Source organism: Hippopotamus amphibius, chromosome 8 (assembly GCF_030028045.1).
Source record: "Hippopotamus amphibius kiboko isolate mHipAmp2 chromosome 8, mHipAmp2.hap2, whole genome shotgun sequence".
In the NCBI taxonomy this organism is placed as follows: domain Eukaryota; kingdom Metazoa; phylum Chordata; class Mammalia; order Artiodactyla; family Hippopotamidae; genus Hippopotamus; species Hippopotamus amphibius.
The window spans coordinates 42,076,584-42,093,277 of NC_080193.1; the positions used below are offsets into that span (position 1 = coordinate 42,076,584).

Genomic DNA, 16,694 nt, shown 5'->3' on the forward strand with positions numbered 1-16,694 from the left:
AATAAAAACACAGCAGAGCATGGAGAGGGTGGGGCTCAGCGAAGTGACCTCTGTGACCTGATGAAGGAGAGGATGCACGCCAGGCAGAGGGCACAGCAAGTGCAGGCCAAAGTGTGAAAAGGAGCAAGAGGGCAGGCATAGGAGGAAGATGCCCTGAAACACATGTGATGAGCCCTTCACATGATTCATCAATTAATCCCCTCTACAACCTTACGAAAGTACTATTATCATCTCCATTTTGTAGATGTGGAAACTGAGGCACTGCCTTAAAAACTCCCCAGGGTCGGGACTTCCCTGGTGGCAGAGTGGTTGAAAATCTGCCTGCCAATGCAGGGGACAGGGGTTCAGTCCCTGGTCCAGGAAGATCCCACATGCCGCAGAGCAACTAAACCCTCGTGCCACAACTACTGAAGCCCTCGTGCCACAACTACTGAAGCCCAAGCACCTAGAGCCTGTGCTCCGCAACAAGAGAAGCCACGGCAATGAGAAGACCAAGCACCACAGAGAAGAGTAGCCCCCGCTCGTGGCAGCTAGAGGAAGCCCGCATGCAGCAACAAAGACCTAACACAGCCAAAAATGAATATAAATAAATTTATAAAAAACAAAAAACTCCCCAGAGTCACACCGCCAGCCAGCAGGGTGTTTAGGATCCAAAGCCCAAGCCTGGCTCCAGAGGCTAGGCGCTCTAACCACTGCACACACTGCCCTAGCAGCCAGGGCCAGGCCTCAGGGCTTTGAAGCTCCAGTGGGGAGCAGGAAGCTCTGGAGAGCTGTGATCTGACTCACAGTTTACAAAACCCCAGGCTGCTGTGTGGGGACAGACTGCAGAGCAAGCTGGATCAGGGAGTCCACTTAGGTGACTGCAGTGACTGAGGTGAGGCAATAATGGTGTAGGGCCAGGACAGGAAACCATGAGGAGTGGGTCAAGGATGGGGTGACAGAGAGAAAAGTGAGCAGGACGCCAGGTTCGAGCTACAAGAAGGAAGGAGCCTGAATCACCCGAGGTGGGGACACCTGGGGGTCACAGTGAGTTTGAGATGTCAGACCCAGAGACGTCGGGAAGGGAGGGACAGCCAGGACACCCGGTGCTGCCAGGACAGGCCCCACCATGGGGCTCCTGCTGCTCCCCCTCCCCACCCACCTGCCCCCTCAGTGGCTCCCACCCCTGGCAACTAAGAGAAGGGAAGGGAAGGAGGAGAACTTCCGGCTCTGGACCCCTTCTGATGGGGGGAGGCCAGGGGCCGGGGCTCACCTTTCTGAACCCTGAGCCCCATCAGCAAACCCAACCAAGACCTCTAGGGGGTTTAAGAATGAAGTGGGTCTGTGTAGGTAAGAGCGTCCAGCACGGAGCAGTGGCTGGCTTCCCCGCTGTCCCTTCACCCTTGTGTTGACCCGGGATTCCTCCCACCAAAGCCAGAAAGCTCTAGCAGCCTCTCCCATCTCGTGCCCCCGCCCGCAACCCCACCCCAGCCCACACATGCCTTTCCTGTGCCTGGTGCCTGATGCCCCGAGCACCTGCTCCCATGACTCACTCGGGCTTGCACAGGACATTGCACAGCAAACAGCAACCCACCCCACCTCCCTCAGCAGCCTCCCCCCCCCGGCTCTGTAGGGACCCCGCAGGCCCCACCACCATTACTCTGCCGCCCGATAAAAGGGTAAACGGGTAAAGGCCCCCTGGAGCCCAAACAGCCACTGAAAGCACTGGCCTCTGAAGACCCGCAGCAGCCCCCACAAGCAGCCCTGACGGGCCTTGGTATTCGACATCCCAGTGCCGAGGCCGGGATGCCGCCCACTCTACGGAGGGGTCAGGGAGGCCTCCAGCCAGGGCGCCCCGGACGTGCCTGCCACGAGGCCCCCCGCCGGCCACTTGTGTCCGTGCTGGGTGGGGCTGGTGGAGGACGTGCACGGCCCCGCCCCTGGCCCAGCCCTCCTCGCCACCTGTTCGGAGATGTCAGCGCCAACCCCCCCAGAGCCACCGCCTGCCCACCTGTCCCCTGCATGCAAGTGTGGGTGCTATTCTCAGCCCCAGGCGCCAGGACGCCGGCTGTCAGCAGAGGGGTGGAGTCCGCCCCTCCAGCCCAGCCACCTCATCAGCTGCTTCCTGGGCTCCGTGGGGAACAGCCTGTGTGGAGCAGCAGCAAAGCAGGAGCCCAGCCCCAAACTCAGCAGAGCACAGGACCGGAGCCCGGACAGGGGAGGCGAAGGTCCCCCCTCCACGCACGTGCCTAGAGCCAAGCAAAGTTATGGCCCAGGCAGGACCATGGGCACATCCTCAGTATGCATCAGGAAACCGCTTACCTACGGATGACAGGCCCAGCCGGCCCTTCACATCCCCTCTTCCAGGCAGCCTTCCCTGACCCCACCCCAGGCACAAGGAGTCACTTATTCCTCTGAATGTCCTCAGCTCTTTGTCTGTGTCTGTTCAACCTAAACACGCAACCAGGCTATTCATTCATTTTACCACTTGGAATCCTCCGCAGCCACATCTGTGAATCTGGAACTATTAAACAGTACCTGAAGGACATAAGACATGTGGTATTTTTCTCCCAACACATTATTGCTATTATTTTAGTTATTGGTGTTATTTTTGTCATTCAAAGGAGTTGATGCCCAGAGTCAGCTTTAAATAGCTCCTCCCAGCCCTGCCAAGCGACGTGCAGACACACGCCCTGCCCACGACACAGCGGTGGGGAGGGCCGCCCCACCCCCGGCCTGTGGTCACTCCCAGGCCCTAGGCTGCCCAGGAGCTGTCCTAGAGGCTCCCCTACCTCAGCCCCTGGACTGATTCCAAGTCCACAGTGCCTGTGAGGACACCCCACTTTGCAGATGGGGGTGGATCAAAGGGTGGGGACTCACTGGTCCAGGGCCCCAGAGCAAAACAGGGTGGTCCTGCTCCCAGCCCAGTGCCAGTCTCACTGCTTTCCACTAGAGCAAGGGCTGGGGACGGGGCTGGGAGGGCGCTCGGAGGGGCTGGAAGGGAGTGTAATCAGAGCAAGGTGGAGACCCGGGTGCGGAAAATGAGAGGGGCCCAGAACAGATGGACGGGGAGTCGGGCAGAGGCACTGACGGTTCAGGGGACAAGAGGGGCTTTCCCAGGCTCCCTCCTGCTAACCCTGCACCCCTGCTCTTGGGCTGCAGTGGGGTAGGGAAATACGATGGGTGAGGAAGGGCCCGAGGGGGAGGCACCGGTCCTTCCAGCCCAGCAGATGCAGGAAATCAGCGTGCAGTGGACAGGAGACCGTAGGGGATGATGCAGGGGCCACCAGAGGCCTGGACAGGTCACCACCCAGGTCCCATCTCTACACTCAAAGAGGGGAGGTAAGGACCAGGTGAGCGCAAAAGGCCCCTCCATCTCTGACTTCCCAGGGTTGGGGCAGAACATCAGCCCTGGAGTCTATCTTACTGTCTAAAGAGGTGTTCAGGGTCTGACCCGCATCCTTCCCTGGGAAGAGCTGAAGCAATGTGGACAGAGAGCACCAGCAGAGACCACCCCCCCAACACACACACACAGCCACAAAGAGGGCACTGGTCCCCAGAAATCACAGCCAACACCGGCTCACCTTCTGGGCCCGTTCCGGAGGGGCTTACGCGCATCTGTCCCTTTCCTCCCTCAGGGCCCAGTAAGGGGAGGCTGAGCTGCCGGACAGACTTACCAACTTCTTAAAAAAAAAAACAAAAAAAACATAAAAACCACAGGAATGTGCCAAAGGAGGAGAGCAGAAAAGAGCAGCGCAGGGCTAGATGCCCAGGAGGTCAGCCCCTGGCCAGCCCGTGCTATAGCTCTGGACGCTTCCAGAGAACCTAAAAGCTGGAAGGGACTCTTGTTGCCTACAGGGAGAAGGGCTCAGGGTGGGAGGCCTGAGAGTGGTGGGAAGGGGTCCATGGTGTCACCTGGCCCCTGCCAGGCCCTCTTTGGGCAACCCCTTCCCCTTTCTTCCTCCCCCGAAGCCTCACCATCTAGGTCCCAAGCTAAGCCTGGACTCCTCCACCACTGATGGACTTGGGCAGGATGACCCAACAGGACACACACAGAGGGCATGGTGTCACACACCAAGGCACCTCAGCACCCCCACCCCACCCGAGAGCTGCAACCCCAACCTTCAGTGTCCTCAGGTGTGACATGGAGACACCTGTTCCACACAGAGGAAAACCGAGGCTCAGAGGGGACAGGTAACTTGCCCAAGGTTAAGGGTTTGGGAGGAACAGAGCTTGGATCTGAACATGGGCCTTCCACCTGCCACGCTGTATAAGACACTCAGAGAAGCCTTTCCCATCCCTGTGCAAGGGAGCCTCACATCCCAACTCAGCATTAAGTGCCTACTATATGCAGGAGCCACGATCACACACTCACAACAGGACCAACTTCCACCCCTGAAGACACTGGTCTAGCAGGGAAGACGGTCACCCCATTTTATGGAGGAGCAAATCAAAACAAAAAGGGTTGCGTAACTGGCCCAAATACCCAGTGGAGGGGAGGGAAGCAGGAGCTCAGATCCTGGGTCTCCAGTGCCCTGACAGCCCTGGCCTCCCCCCGCCCCCACCCCCCACCACAGGGCTCAGAAGAGCACTGCACTGGCTGCAGGATGTGGGGGTGGCCTCCCCGGTCTCTCACGGCCGCACACAGCAGGACAGGGTGACCTGAGAGTGCAGTGACTCAAAGTCGGGACGCAGGCATCAGGTTCTGTTCTGCTGCTGACCCTGGGTTTCCCATGGTGCTGATTCAGCTCTGCCAGGCGGCCCTGCAGCCCTGCACCCACGCCTCGGGGCTGCTTCCTCGGTGCAGCCCCAGGATGGCCCCCACCTGGTCCACCAGGGCCAGGGCAGCACCACCCCCAATGCCCAAAGAAAGGGCCCAGGACCCCCCTCATCGGTGACCCCTGCCAAGCCTATGGTCCACCACACCAGGAGGCCTGGGCTGGTCAACTTGGGGAAGGTGGTGACATTCCAGCTAGCCAGACCCACTTCTAGAACAGACTGCTGCCCCACTGAGTCCTTGATGAGGACACACACACACGCTCCTGGCTTAGTTTATATTTCAGGAAAACAACAATATTTCCATCCTGTCCCAGGTTTAGCAAATGCACCCACTTAATTGTGGATTCTGTTTCTCCGTTTAGATCAAGATTCAACTTGTGTTCCTAGCCATTAACTCCTCCAAGTTTCCCCTCCCCTCCCTCGGCCTGGGATCCCCCACTCCTCAACTCTGTTTTCACATAGGGTGGGGGCTTTGGTATCTGTGCCGAGGCCTCTCTCTACCTGAGGCTCCCCGGGAATGAAGTCAGGCCAGCTTGGACCACATCCGACCCTGAGCCTCTGGGGTCCCTTGATTGCTGCATGAAGCCAGGTTCCCCCACCTCCCTGGTGGAGTCGTGGGGGATCCCGGGGGCCATGTGGAAAGTCCCAAGGTGGCTCTGCAGGGTCACCTTCTCCTCTAGTGTGCCAGCCCCCCTCCCCCATACACACACAAACACACACACACACACACACTCTTCCCCAGGTGTTCTCCCCACAAAGGCAGCCCCACACACCAGTTTTCATTGGAAAACACGTCAGCATCCACGTTTGCACTACAACAGTCTCTTCCAAGCATCCTCCAACCATCCTCTCCCGAGATTCAGGTATGGGGATGGCAGCCCCCAGGAAAGGGCAACCTGGGGCCAAGCCCAAGTCCAGGAGGGAGGAAGTCCCAGGGCTTCCCTGAGTGCCAGCGTTCTCATCTGCCAAGAGGAACCATATTCCAGTCCCACCAACCTCACAGGTCACTGAGAGGAACACATGAAAAATGGCAGGTGGGAGGGTTCTCATAAACCACAAAATGCCGCGGAGATGCTAACCTGTCCTCCCTCCGGAATCATCCAGACCCAGCTGGACCCAGCGGAACTCAGCTCCACCATTATCACTTATAGGAGTCCTGGAGTTTACCTTCCCTCACTAGGAGGGCCAGCTTATGTTTCCCTGTTCCCAGGTGGGCAACTGAGGCTCGGTGGCCAAGCCAGGGTTCAACCCAGGTCTCTCAAGCCCTGTCTCTTTCTGCTTCACGTTGGGTTCCTCGAATGAATGAATGAATGAGTGAATGAATGAATGATGGGAGACACCTCACCTACATCCCCAGGTCCCTCCCTTAAAATCAGCCCCACCTGGAACCGTTTGCCCTCCCCCCACCCATTCAATCAAGCTCAGGCTCAGAGGGGCTCTGGCTTCTCTCCTGGGGGAGGAGACATGGCCCCTTCCAATTTAGCATTTTCAGCCTAAACAGGAAAAAAGGAAACAAACATGCATTGTAGTTCAATTTCAAGAATCCAGTCCTCAGCAAAGACAGATAGCTCAAAACACAAAAGCCAGAATGGCCCCTGTCTGTGGGTTCCCGGGAGTTCCCCAAGGTACTCCCTGGAACAGAACCTGTGTGTTGGCCCCCACCAGGCACTGATCACATCACTTCCTCCACCCCCACCAGGGATCGGGCACTGATCACGTTCACTTCCTCCCGGACCCTCTCCACAAGCCCACGGTCAGGAACTCCTGTTCCCGTTTACAGAGGAGGAAATGGAGGCACAGAGAGGGCATGACTTGTGCAGGACCGCAGAGCAAGTGGGTGGTCCCTGGGGTCGTGCTCCTTTCTCTGTCCAGGTCTGTCTTCCTCCCACACACACCCCCAATCCCCTTCTTCCCCATCCCTCGTTCAATCTCTCCGAGACTTCTGCCCACCTGCCAGGGGTATGGGGCCCAGCTCAGCACGCTCGTCCACCCCATCGCCCACAGCTGGCCCCGAGACAGTTACAGACAGGCTGGAGGACATGTCTTGAGAGAGGTGATGCCATCTCAAAGCAGAGAAGTAGGGGGGCTACATGGGGCCCGGGTAGGGGCAGCAGGGAGACCCCTTGGCCCAGCTCTCCCTGGCCAGGTCTGTCCTCAGTGCCCAACGACAGGCCCTGGCTAGCCCCAGGCTCCAGAGTATTGGCCACAATCCTGGGGAGAGGCCGAGCTGACCAAAGGGTCCAAAGAAAGTAGCAGCAGCTGTCGGAAAAAGGGCTGGCAAGGCGCCCCCGTCACCCCAGCCCCCTTCTGGCCCCATGGCCTCTGCAAAGCTCCTCAAGCACAGGCCTAGGAGGAAACCCTGACCCCTCACCAGCCAGCCACTCACCCTGACCTTCATCCACTCAATGCTACCTTACTGCCTTCACTCCTCACCCCGCCTTCCGCGCTTGGAGCCAGGGTCCCCACAGGCTGGCATGACCCCTCATCCTCTGAGGACCTTCCCCGGCTCTGATCCAAGACCTAGGGGACCCCCACTTGGCCAACTCGTCTGACCTTGAAGGCCAGAGCACACTGAGGTGCCGTGAACAGGGGTGAGTTGACCCACCGACCCCTCCCAGCTGACCAGCTCGACAGGCTTAGCAGTGTCACCCCCTCCACAGTGTCACCTTGGGGCCTCAAAACAGAGAGAAGCAGGTTTGCATGTAATGGGAGGAGGTACAGGATGTACAGCAGCCTTTCCAGGAAAACAGTGACCCCAGCCCTGAGGGAGTGGACTCCAAGACAGCAGCCCTGCCCCAGACCCTCCCTGTGCCTTCCTGGGCACAGCTGGATTCTAACCTGGCCCAGGTCGCTCCCTCAGGAAGGGACACCACTTCCTCCACGCAGTCTTCCCTGACTGCCCAGGCCTGATGGGAGGCTCCTCAGGGCCCCAGGGCCCTTTCCCCACCTCCCCCACCAGTGCTGTGATGGGTACCCGGTGTGGGGCTAGGAGCTCCTAGAGGACAGGAGCCAGTTCTTCTCCTCCCAGTGCCCTCAGATCTCAGCATCCTGGCCACCCACGAACAAGAGGAAGAGGAGCTAGTACAGCATCAGAAGCCCAGGCATCTAAATTGAGGAGCCAGCGCAGCTGTCCCGACAACGGTGTCCTGGGGGCTCCAGGATGGGGGGTCTCGCAGGGGCTCTGAGGGCCTAAGAGCCCCAGCCCAGCCGCAGTGACAGCAGCGACAAGTCCCTCCCCCCAGCACTGCGGTGGCTGCTGCCAGCGGTCGCCCACTCACTCCCAGCCCCTGGGGCTCAGCCCTTCCTACGCTGCAGGCCTCGCACTGCAGAAGCAGAGATGCCTGCAAGCTCGCCTCCCATCCACAGAGCAGGGGCAGCAGCAGGGACCTTGCTGGTCACCCCAGGCTTGGGCACAAACACCCACTCCCAGGGGCACCATGGACTCAGCACCAAGACTGACGCCCACCCCGAGGCTCCAACCCCACCCTCCACCCAGGCTGTGGCCCCGACCCCACCCCACCTGCCACGGCACTGGGACCTGCATCTGGGTCTGGGGCCAAAGGGGAGGTCCAGGAGGCAGAGGGAAGAGGCCCAGCCAAGAGCAAGCCCAAGTGGGTCTGAGGGCGGCAGGGAGGCTCAGGTCCAGCGAATCACATGGACCCCCAGGTCAGCGGCCCCCCGCACCTCGGTCACCTCAAAGCTTTCCCAGGTGGGAAAAGGATCCCTGCAGACAGTCCACGCCAACCCCTCTTTGGCATCTGGCCTAAAGCCAAGCAGGGCTCCCCAGCAGGGCCCCAGTCCACTCCTGAGAACTCCAGTGTCTGGGCCCAAGCACGGCAGCCCCTGGCTCAGGTCAGCACCATCACAACCCTGAGACACTTTACTGTGGGAGAAGGTTCCAAGCAGCAATGCCCAGGGCCCTTGGAACGGTCTGCGACGGGGCTGGATGCGCCCCAAGACCTGGGCTCTGACACCTCCGGTGCTCTCTGGAGTCCTGAAATCCTACAGCTACACATCACCCCTACCCCTGCCACCCCTACCCCTGCCACCCTGAACCCACGGCCTCCCGGGCCCTTGCCAGCCATCAGCCTGTCTCCACCTGCCTGAGGTATCCAGATATCCAGCAGCAAGAATGCACTGAGCACCTACTGTGTGCAGAACTAGGGGCACCACAGCGACTGCAGCAGGCAGGACACCACCCACGTGGAGCAGATACTCTGGGGGGTTCACCCCAGGCCACCATGGGCCTGCTTCAAGTCTGGACCCAGGAAAGCAGCCAACACATCCCAGCTCCAGGCAGCCAGTGCACAGGGTGGACAGCAAACTGCCCCAGGGCAGTGGGCCTAGATTTCAGATTCCGCACCAGGAAAATCTCCCCAGTGTGTGTGTGTGTGTGTGTGTGTGTTGGTGGGGGGGGGGGGGGGAATGGCGGTTGGCAGCATGACTATTTCCTCTCCAAGAACATGAAGAAACAACCAGTATTATCATCATTTCATAAAAGAAACACTGTTGCAACACTATAAAAAGACGTAGATATAATCTCAGGATAGAGGGTGTTCCTTTATATTGAGTAAAGTGGACACAGCTCTCCTATCTGGGAAAACACACACACACACACACACACACACACACACACACACACACACACACAGCCTCATTTGTCCTCACTTGCAGGCAGAAACTCCTGTCCCTGGACTTGCCTCAGGAAAACCCCAGGCTGTCCCCTCACCCCAGAGCCCACCAAACACCCCCAAAACAGAGAGGCCACATCCCAAAGTATAAGCTTAGACCCCAGGGGAGGACCCAGGGGCAGACAAGCGGTCCCAGACCTCATTTAACAGGGGAGAAGTTCTTGGGACCAAAATCAGTCAAATGACCCCCCCGCCAGACAGGTATTCCCTCCTGGATGGAGACCTGCATCTTATTTGCATGTCTCTGGGCCTTCACCCCTGGCCTGAGAGCCTAGTCACCAAGGGAGAGATAGTACCACAGACAGTAGACCAGGACAGCCCAAGGGCAAGTCACACCACTGCTCTGAGCCTCAGTTTCTTCATCTGCTGAATGGGTATCATAATGACCTCCAGGGGTTGCAGTGAGGAAGAGAATTTTCACCAAGCACCTGGCACTCAGCAGGTCTGCAACAAACCAGGTTATTTTTAAGTTAATATTTGACAAAGGCTTCCCTTGGGGCAGGAAGAGCCTGCCTTTCTCTTCTCAATTCCCCAGCCCTGACCCCTGCCAGCCCTCGGCACTAAGCCAGCTTCACTGCCCCATCCAGAACCATGTGGCCTCTTTGGGAGGTGGCAGCCTCTTTGAGGAGGCCCCAGGAGCCCCAGATGCCACCAGCCCTGCGCTTCGCTTGTGTCCATTTAATCCACACAGCATCCTCTGTGGCTCTCACCACCAACTTCAGGTGAGGAAACTGAGGCTCAGAGAGGTCACTGTGACCTGCCCAAGGGGTAGCAACGTGTGCAGAGGCATTCAAATCCAGCTCCCTAGAGACACAGTGGTTGCCACTACACTGAGTTGCCTCTTGATGTGAAAATCTTGTAAGTGGTCCTCCCCGGGCTAGGTCATCTTTGGTGCCTCCCTCCTACCTCCCCTCTTACATCCTGGGCGAGAGCCCTGTCCCCCAAGCTGCCCTGGCCTGCACTGTCAGTGCCCTGTCAAGTGATTTCAGCACAGGTGTCCTTTTCTTTGCACTTTTAATCCCAAAAGGAAACTTGCCAAAAAGGGAACTTTAGGAAAACACACACCAGGGTGACAACCAAGCCCTGCCCTCTCACCTGGAGACCAGAAGCTTCAGCTCAGCCTCTCCCCAACCAATCCCTTGCACCATGGGAGCACCCGGCCCTGGGATGCTCAGGAAAGACGGATCTGAACCCTCAAATTCCAGTGGGGAAAAGCAGCGCTGCTCTTGTATCTACATGCCACCAGACTTTTCATTTCCTGAATGTCTCCTCCAATGAGAATGTCAGGTCCAGGCAGGTAGGGGTTTGGTTTTGTTCAGCCCTACAAAACCAAGACGGTGCCCAGCACATGTGGGTGCCCAATATTCGTTTTTTGAGTAAATGAAGAAGCAAACCCCGTGATCGCATTACTGATGGCCGGAGTGAAGCCCAGAGAGGGGGGGTCACTTACCTGGGGTCACCGAATTTACGTGCAGATGAGTCCAGATCCCCCACCCCCAGCCCCGGAACTCTGCCATTCCCTCCCCCACCACACGCTGCCCCTTTGCCCGCACCTGCGCGTGCACACGCACACAGTCACACACACACACAGAGACATAGGCACGCACACACGCACACACACCCCTCTGGGCTGGGCCAGCATTATAAACCCCGATCTGTGGAGGGCTCAGCAGGGATTAGCTGTCTGCAGAGGCCTGTAACGGACACTCCGGGGAGCGGGGCCGGGAAGAAGGCCTGGTGGGGACAGAGGCCTCGGGGTCATCCTGCAGCTCTGCCCACTGAGCGCTTGCTGTGTGCCGGGCAGCTGTCCGAGGCCCTGCTCTCTACAGCGGGCGTGTGAAGGGGAACCATCGTTATCCCCGTTTAACACGTGAAGAAACCGGGCTCAGGAGAGTCCTGCAATTTGCCCGAGGTCCTGGCTGGTCAGGGGAGCCCAGGACCCCCGCCTGCCGCCTGCCCCGCTCATGCCTGGCTCTGTCTCTGATGTGTCCCTGGGATTCTAGAACCTCATGGAAAAAGTTCCAGGCGAGGCCAGGCTAAGGCAGGAGGGAGGGACAGAAGCACAACTTGGTGAGCGGCGAGCTGGGCAAGGGCCTGGGCGATGCCAGAGAGTGAAGGTGAGGAGGGGACCTGGGGGGGGGGTCATCTGTGAAGAGGAGGGCTGAAGAGTTGAGGACGCAGCCTCCCTGAGAGTCCACAGGATCCAGCGATCCCACCGGCATCCAAGACTTGACCAAATCCAGCCCAATTCGACCATCCAGCTCCCCCGCCATGGCTCCCGACACACCCCACCCCTTCCCTGGGTGAGCAGCGGCTCAATCCCCCACTCCACACACACCCTGACCCACAGCCGTCCCCCCGGCCCCAACCAACACCTCCTCCAGGCCCCAAGAGCCGACCCGGGCAAAACAGCCTCCGCCTGCCTGGGTCCTTGCCTCGAGCCAGCAGACTTTGGGCCTCAGCTCACTCCTGGGGCCAGCCCACCCCGCCCACTGGGGCCCAGGAAGTCTGGAGGCCATGCCTGCAACTTCCCCACACCCACAGGCCTCAGCCAAATATCCACGGAGCCCCCAGAAACACCCCACCCAGACAGGACGGCGGGCTCAGGAGCCTCCCTTCCAGCGCTGGCAAGATGAACCTTCTACATAAATAACTCAGGTTCAGGGGGAAGCTGATCCGAGCCTGGAGAGATGCAGAAAAGCTTGTGCAAGATCAGAGGAAGGAGACACGGAGGGGTCGGGAGGGACGGAGGCAAAGCCGACATGGGGGCGGACAACACACTCAGAGGCGAGAGAGACACCCCGATGGGGAGAACAGTGAGAGTCTGGGCAGAGGAGAGCCACTGCTGACCAGGGCACAGGGCCTGAGAGGCTGTCCAGCAGACCCGGCGGGCTCCCTGCCCCTGCTCTTTGGTGTGGCATGGCCACTCTCAAGGCCGCTGTGAGCTTAAGAACTGATTGCGAAGGCCTTGGCCCCTACTAAGGAGGCCTCCATGGCTACGGCGTGGGAGACCTTGACCACCCAGATGAGCGTGGCGCCATCGTGGCCGTGTGTCAGGGTGCTATAAATAACTGCCACCGCACCTTCCCTCTGGGAGCACCTGCTGTGACACGCCAGTGCTGTTCTGCCTATGGACAGCCCTGGGCCCTGTCCCTCCAAGCCAGGCCTCTCCATCCCGGCAGCTCAGGGCTGGCAGTGGGGGGCACACAGAGCCTCCTCCCCTGCGCCCTTCATGGGTGTGACTCCATCAGCACAGGACAGCCTCCTTCACACACACCCCACAAGGACTTCTGGGCAGTGGACCTCAGGGGCGAGCAGGCCAGATTCTACCCCCACCCCAGCTGTCCCTTCTCCCCAACCATCCCATCCCCCCCAGGGACCCAGCCCGCCAATCCCTAATCCTCTCTGTCATCTGACCCAGGCTCCACCCCAACTTGGCTCTGCCCAGCCACCTACTGAGGCCCAAAAATGGACAGAGTCATTTATAGAGGGTCCGACCAGCCAAATGCGATGGGAAGATGACCTCACGGTGCCCGGGTCCGAACTCCAGGCACATGCTCTGCACCCGAGCACCCTGGGGGCAGCTGGGGGCTAGGAGGTGAGCGGTGACAGTGCCATGTTGGGCTGGCGGGTCCCGGGGAGCCCTCCCATGTGGCCTCATGCCTTCCTCACACCAGGGCCAGAGGCCACAGGCCCTTACAACAAGCTCTAGGCCAGCCAGAGCCATGTGCACCCTGCAGCACCGTGGGCTCAGCCCAGGCCCAGGTACGCGGCACAGGTCCAGGAGGGCTGTGCTGAATGAGGGAAGGCAGAGGAGCACATGGGACAAATCAGCCCACCTGGAGCCTGTGCCAGGGCTCCCAAGCCAAGCTCCCAAATGCCCTCATTTGTTCGTAACAGTCACTCTGCATCTGCTGGCCCAGGTCAATGCTGGGTGCACACACGGATCTGCCCAACCCCCAAGGAGCACCCAGACCAGGGGCAGAGGCCGGCGGGTGGATGGGCAAGGACAGGGTCCCCGGGGGAGTCACTGAGCTGGGGGACAGGAGACCTGGCTCCACGGGCACCAGCGGGCAAGCTTTCCCCCATCACACGCCCCCCTCTGAATCCTGGTGGACGTCTGGGCTGAGAGGAGATGGGGGGAAATCGAGGGCGAGGAAAAGAAGAGGGGAGATGAGGGCCTGCTTCCTATGCGGATACAGCCTCAGCCCTCCACCCAAGCTCCTGCTCGTCCCTGGCCACGAACTACCCTGCCATGGCAACGGGACGACTGGAATTGCCCCACTACTCATAGATCTGACCAAGGTGAGGTGGGGGCAGGGCTGGGGTGCCTATGAGACCACTGACAACACCAATTAGACGTGGTCCTGAAGGCCAGCAGAAGATGCTGAGGAGGTAGCCGGGTCAGGGGCACCCAGGCTGCGACAGGGACTCTGAGCCTCCAGAGGGCGGAGGCGAGAGGCTGGTGTGGGTGGAGGCTTTGGGCTTCTTGGGAGGGGGCTGCAGCTGGGCCAGTCGGGGAGGCTAGTTTCCCATACTCAGCCCGGATGCCTGTGGTACCACTCTGGAATCTGACGGGGAGGGTCTCCCAACCAGAGCCCACGGGGCAGAGAACAGCAACAGCGCTAAGCAACTCCAGTCCCCTGAGGGCCGGGCTCAGGCAGGGCCAGCCCTTGGCCAAGGCCAGCATCCACAGCTGAGCAGCTGTCAGCCAACTGCCCACGGCCACGGAACAGGGGCTCAAGAGGGAGGGCTGGCAGCTCAGTGGGGTCAGCGATGACCTATCGCCTCGTTCACGGAGGGGATACAGCCCATGCCGGCTGCCCCTGAAATTACTGAAAGATGCTGCTGCAGAAACAAGGCAAGTAGGGCAAAGGGGACACAGCAACTGCAAAGGGAAGCCGGCGAGGACTAGGATACCACTGGAGTGGGGGCGGGGAAACTGTCTCAGCCTTCCCTGGGCTTCCCATTCATCTTCCCCAGCCCCTTAGGGGCAGGAAGCAGACTCAGACCCAGAGCTGCCAGCTCCAGGCACCTAAATGGATTACCAGTCGTGGGAGGGGAGGTGGCGGGAGCAAGAGCAGCAGCGTCTGCCCCTCCTCCCCCCAACCTGGGCCACTGAAGCCTTCCCAGCCCCCAGCCAGCTATCTGCGGGGCTCTAATCCCTCGTCCCGCCCGGGGGAGGGGAGGAGGACAGCTGGGGCAGGCCAGCTCCGGAGTTTGGCTGAGGGCCCTTCCCTCTACGCCACCCACCCACCTCCTTAGCCCGAGACCACAAGGATGAGCAGCAGGACTCGAAGGGAAGCGCGGGGGAAGCTGTAGCGGCGGCTGCCGCCCCCCACCCCCCACCCCCACCCCCCATCACGTGGCTGCATCCTTAGGGAGCCCGCAGGTCTCAGCTGCAAAAGTCATTGTTTATAAACAGCCACAAGCCTGGCGGGGGAAGGCCGCCCGGTCTCCGGGGTCCCACCCGGCCGTGCGTCGGGCGGGAGAGGGGACAGACCCGGCCGGGGGAGCACTGGGGGGCCACCCTGGCAGGAGCACTGATTCTGCAATCTCAGATTTCAGAGTCGGAGTCGGCAGGGGAAGTGGCGTCAGCAGCTGGCGTGATCCAATTCAATAAACCAGAGGTGGCTAGGGACAGAAAGCCGGGCGGGCGCGGACCCCGGCCCCCCGCTGCTGTGCTTCCTGCACAGTAAGGGTGTCACGGGAAGCCCGGCTCCATCGCCCGGCCTGCGCCCAGGGGCTCTCCGCGCAGAGGGTCGGGTTTCCTACGGTGCGCTCCGCACCCACGGCCGCCCGCCGCCCCTCCTCCGGGCCGGCTTCCCACCCCGGCCGCGGGCTCCCAAAGCCAGAGCCGCCACCCTCTCTCCTCGGCCGCCGGAAACGCGAAGCCCCTGCTCGGGAGAGGGCACCTCCAGAGGGGTGCGCAGCCCTCTGCTGCCGGGGAGCCCGGCCGGAGCTTCCAGGCCGCAGGCACCTCTCGGGAAAGGAAACCTGACCCCTCCCCCGGCCCGCGGGGACAGAAGGTGGAGAGGCGGGTGGAGACGCGGCAACGGCGGGCGCAGGAAGCGCTCGGAGGCCTGGAGCCAGCGCGCAGGCACCCCCAGCGGAGGGGCAGCCTCGGGATTCCCGGAACTAAGCGACACAGGGGACCTGGGGCAGACCCCCTCTCCCCAGCGCCCGCCGGGCCGCGGGGCCCGCGTGGTCCCGGAGGGCTTAGGGGCGCCACCTCGACTCCCAGCCTCCCGGCCTCGGCCTCCAGGGCGGGGTTGGCCTGCACCTCGCGCCCCAAGACCAGCGGGGGCCGCGGCTCCTCAGCGGCGGTGCGGCGAAGATACCAAGCGGCGGGCGGGAGGGGGCAGGGGGGGTGAAGGGACAGCTGCGCCCTCTGCCCCTGCCGGGGGTGAGGAGGCGGAGGACGCGGACGGGAGGGGGCACCCAGAGAGCCGGGGGGCGCAGCCTGCGGACCCCCGAAGGTCCTCGGCAGCGCTCGTCTGGAGGTGACAGCGTCCGCCCCCGGCTGAGGACCAGCGCCCCGCGCCGCCGTGGGGGGACAGGTGTCCGGACGGCGCGGCGGCAGGGGCTCGGGCTCGCTCACCTTCTCCTGCGCGCGAGTGAGCTTCTTCTGCACGTTGCTGGCGATCTTCCCCGCCGTCACCCCCTTGCTGCCCATCTCAGCCATTGCGGCTCAGGCCTGCCCGGCGGCGGGCGCCGATCTCCCAGCCCCCAGCCCCGGCCCCCGGCCGCGCGTCCGGCCCGGGCTCCCGCTCCACGCCGCGCACCAGACCTCCGAGCCGACTGGCGGAGGCGGAGCGTGCGCCCGGCGAGCGAGCGAGCGACGCGGGGACCGAGGGAGGGACGGACGGACGGAGAGAGGGGGAGGGAGGAGGGGCCGGGCCTTTGGCGGCGGTCAGCGCCCCCCGCCCGCCCCCTCCGGACAAGACACTGCCTTTTAAAGGGCCACCCCGGGCGCCGGAACCGCTCGGCCGGCGAGCAGGGAGCTGCGCCCACGGTCGCCGCGGCTGCGGTGGCGAGAGGGACTCCCGGGACGCTCCGATGACACCGCCCCGGGGCGGGGACTAATACGACAGCCCGGGGTCCGGCGCCGCCGCGGGCCAGTCCATCAACCAAGTGGTCACCTCCCGCAGCCCAGGAAAGGAGCCCAGATGGAGGAGAAGGGCGCTTTCAAAAACCAAAGATAAAGTGGGCGGCGGTCAAGGAGCCCCGGCGGCGGCGCGCGGC

General features: G+C 61.4%; 1 protein-coding gene across 13 annotated transcripts in view; it reads right to left on the reverse strand.

Annotated features, from left to right (window-relative positions):
- The window catches only part of BIN1 (bridging integrator 1), a 59,025-nt gene extending 42,747 nt beyond the window's left edge, over window positions 1-16,278 (reverse strand). For 2 of the 13 annotated variants that reach the window (XM_057745623.1, XM_057745618.1), the window contains exon 1: window positions 16,051-16,248. In XM_057745623.1, the coding sequence (XP_057601606.1) occupies window positions 16,051-16,134 (84 nt within the window). In that variant the 5' untranslated portion in view covers window positions 16,135-16,248. Of the gene's footprint in view, window positions 1-16,050 lie in introns of all 13 variants that reach the window. The other 11 variants (XM_057745626.1, XM_057745622.1, XM_057745627.1 and 8 more) reach the window with 10 other exon arrangements.
- Window positions 16,279-16,694: the final 416 nt, after the last annotated feature.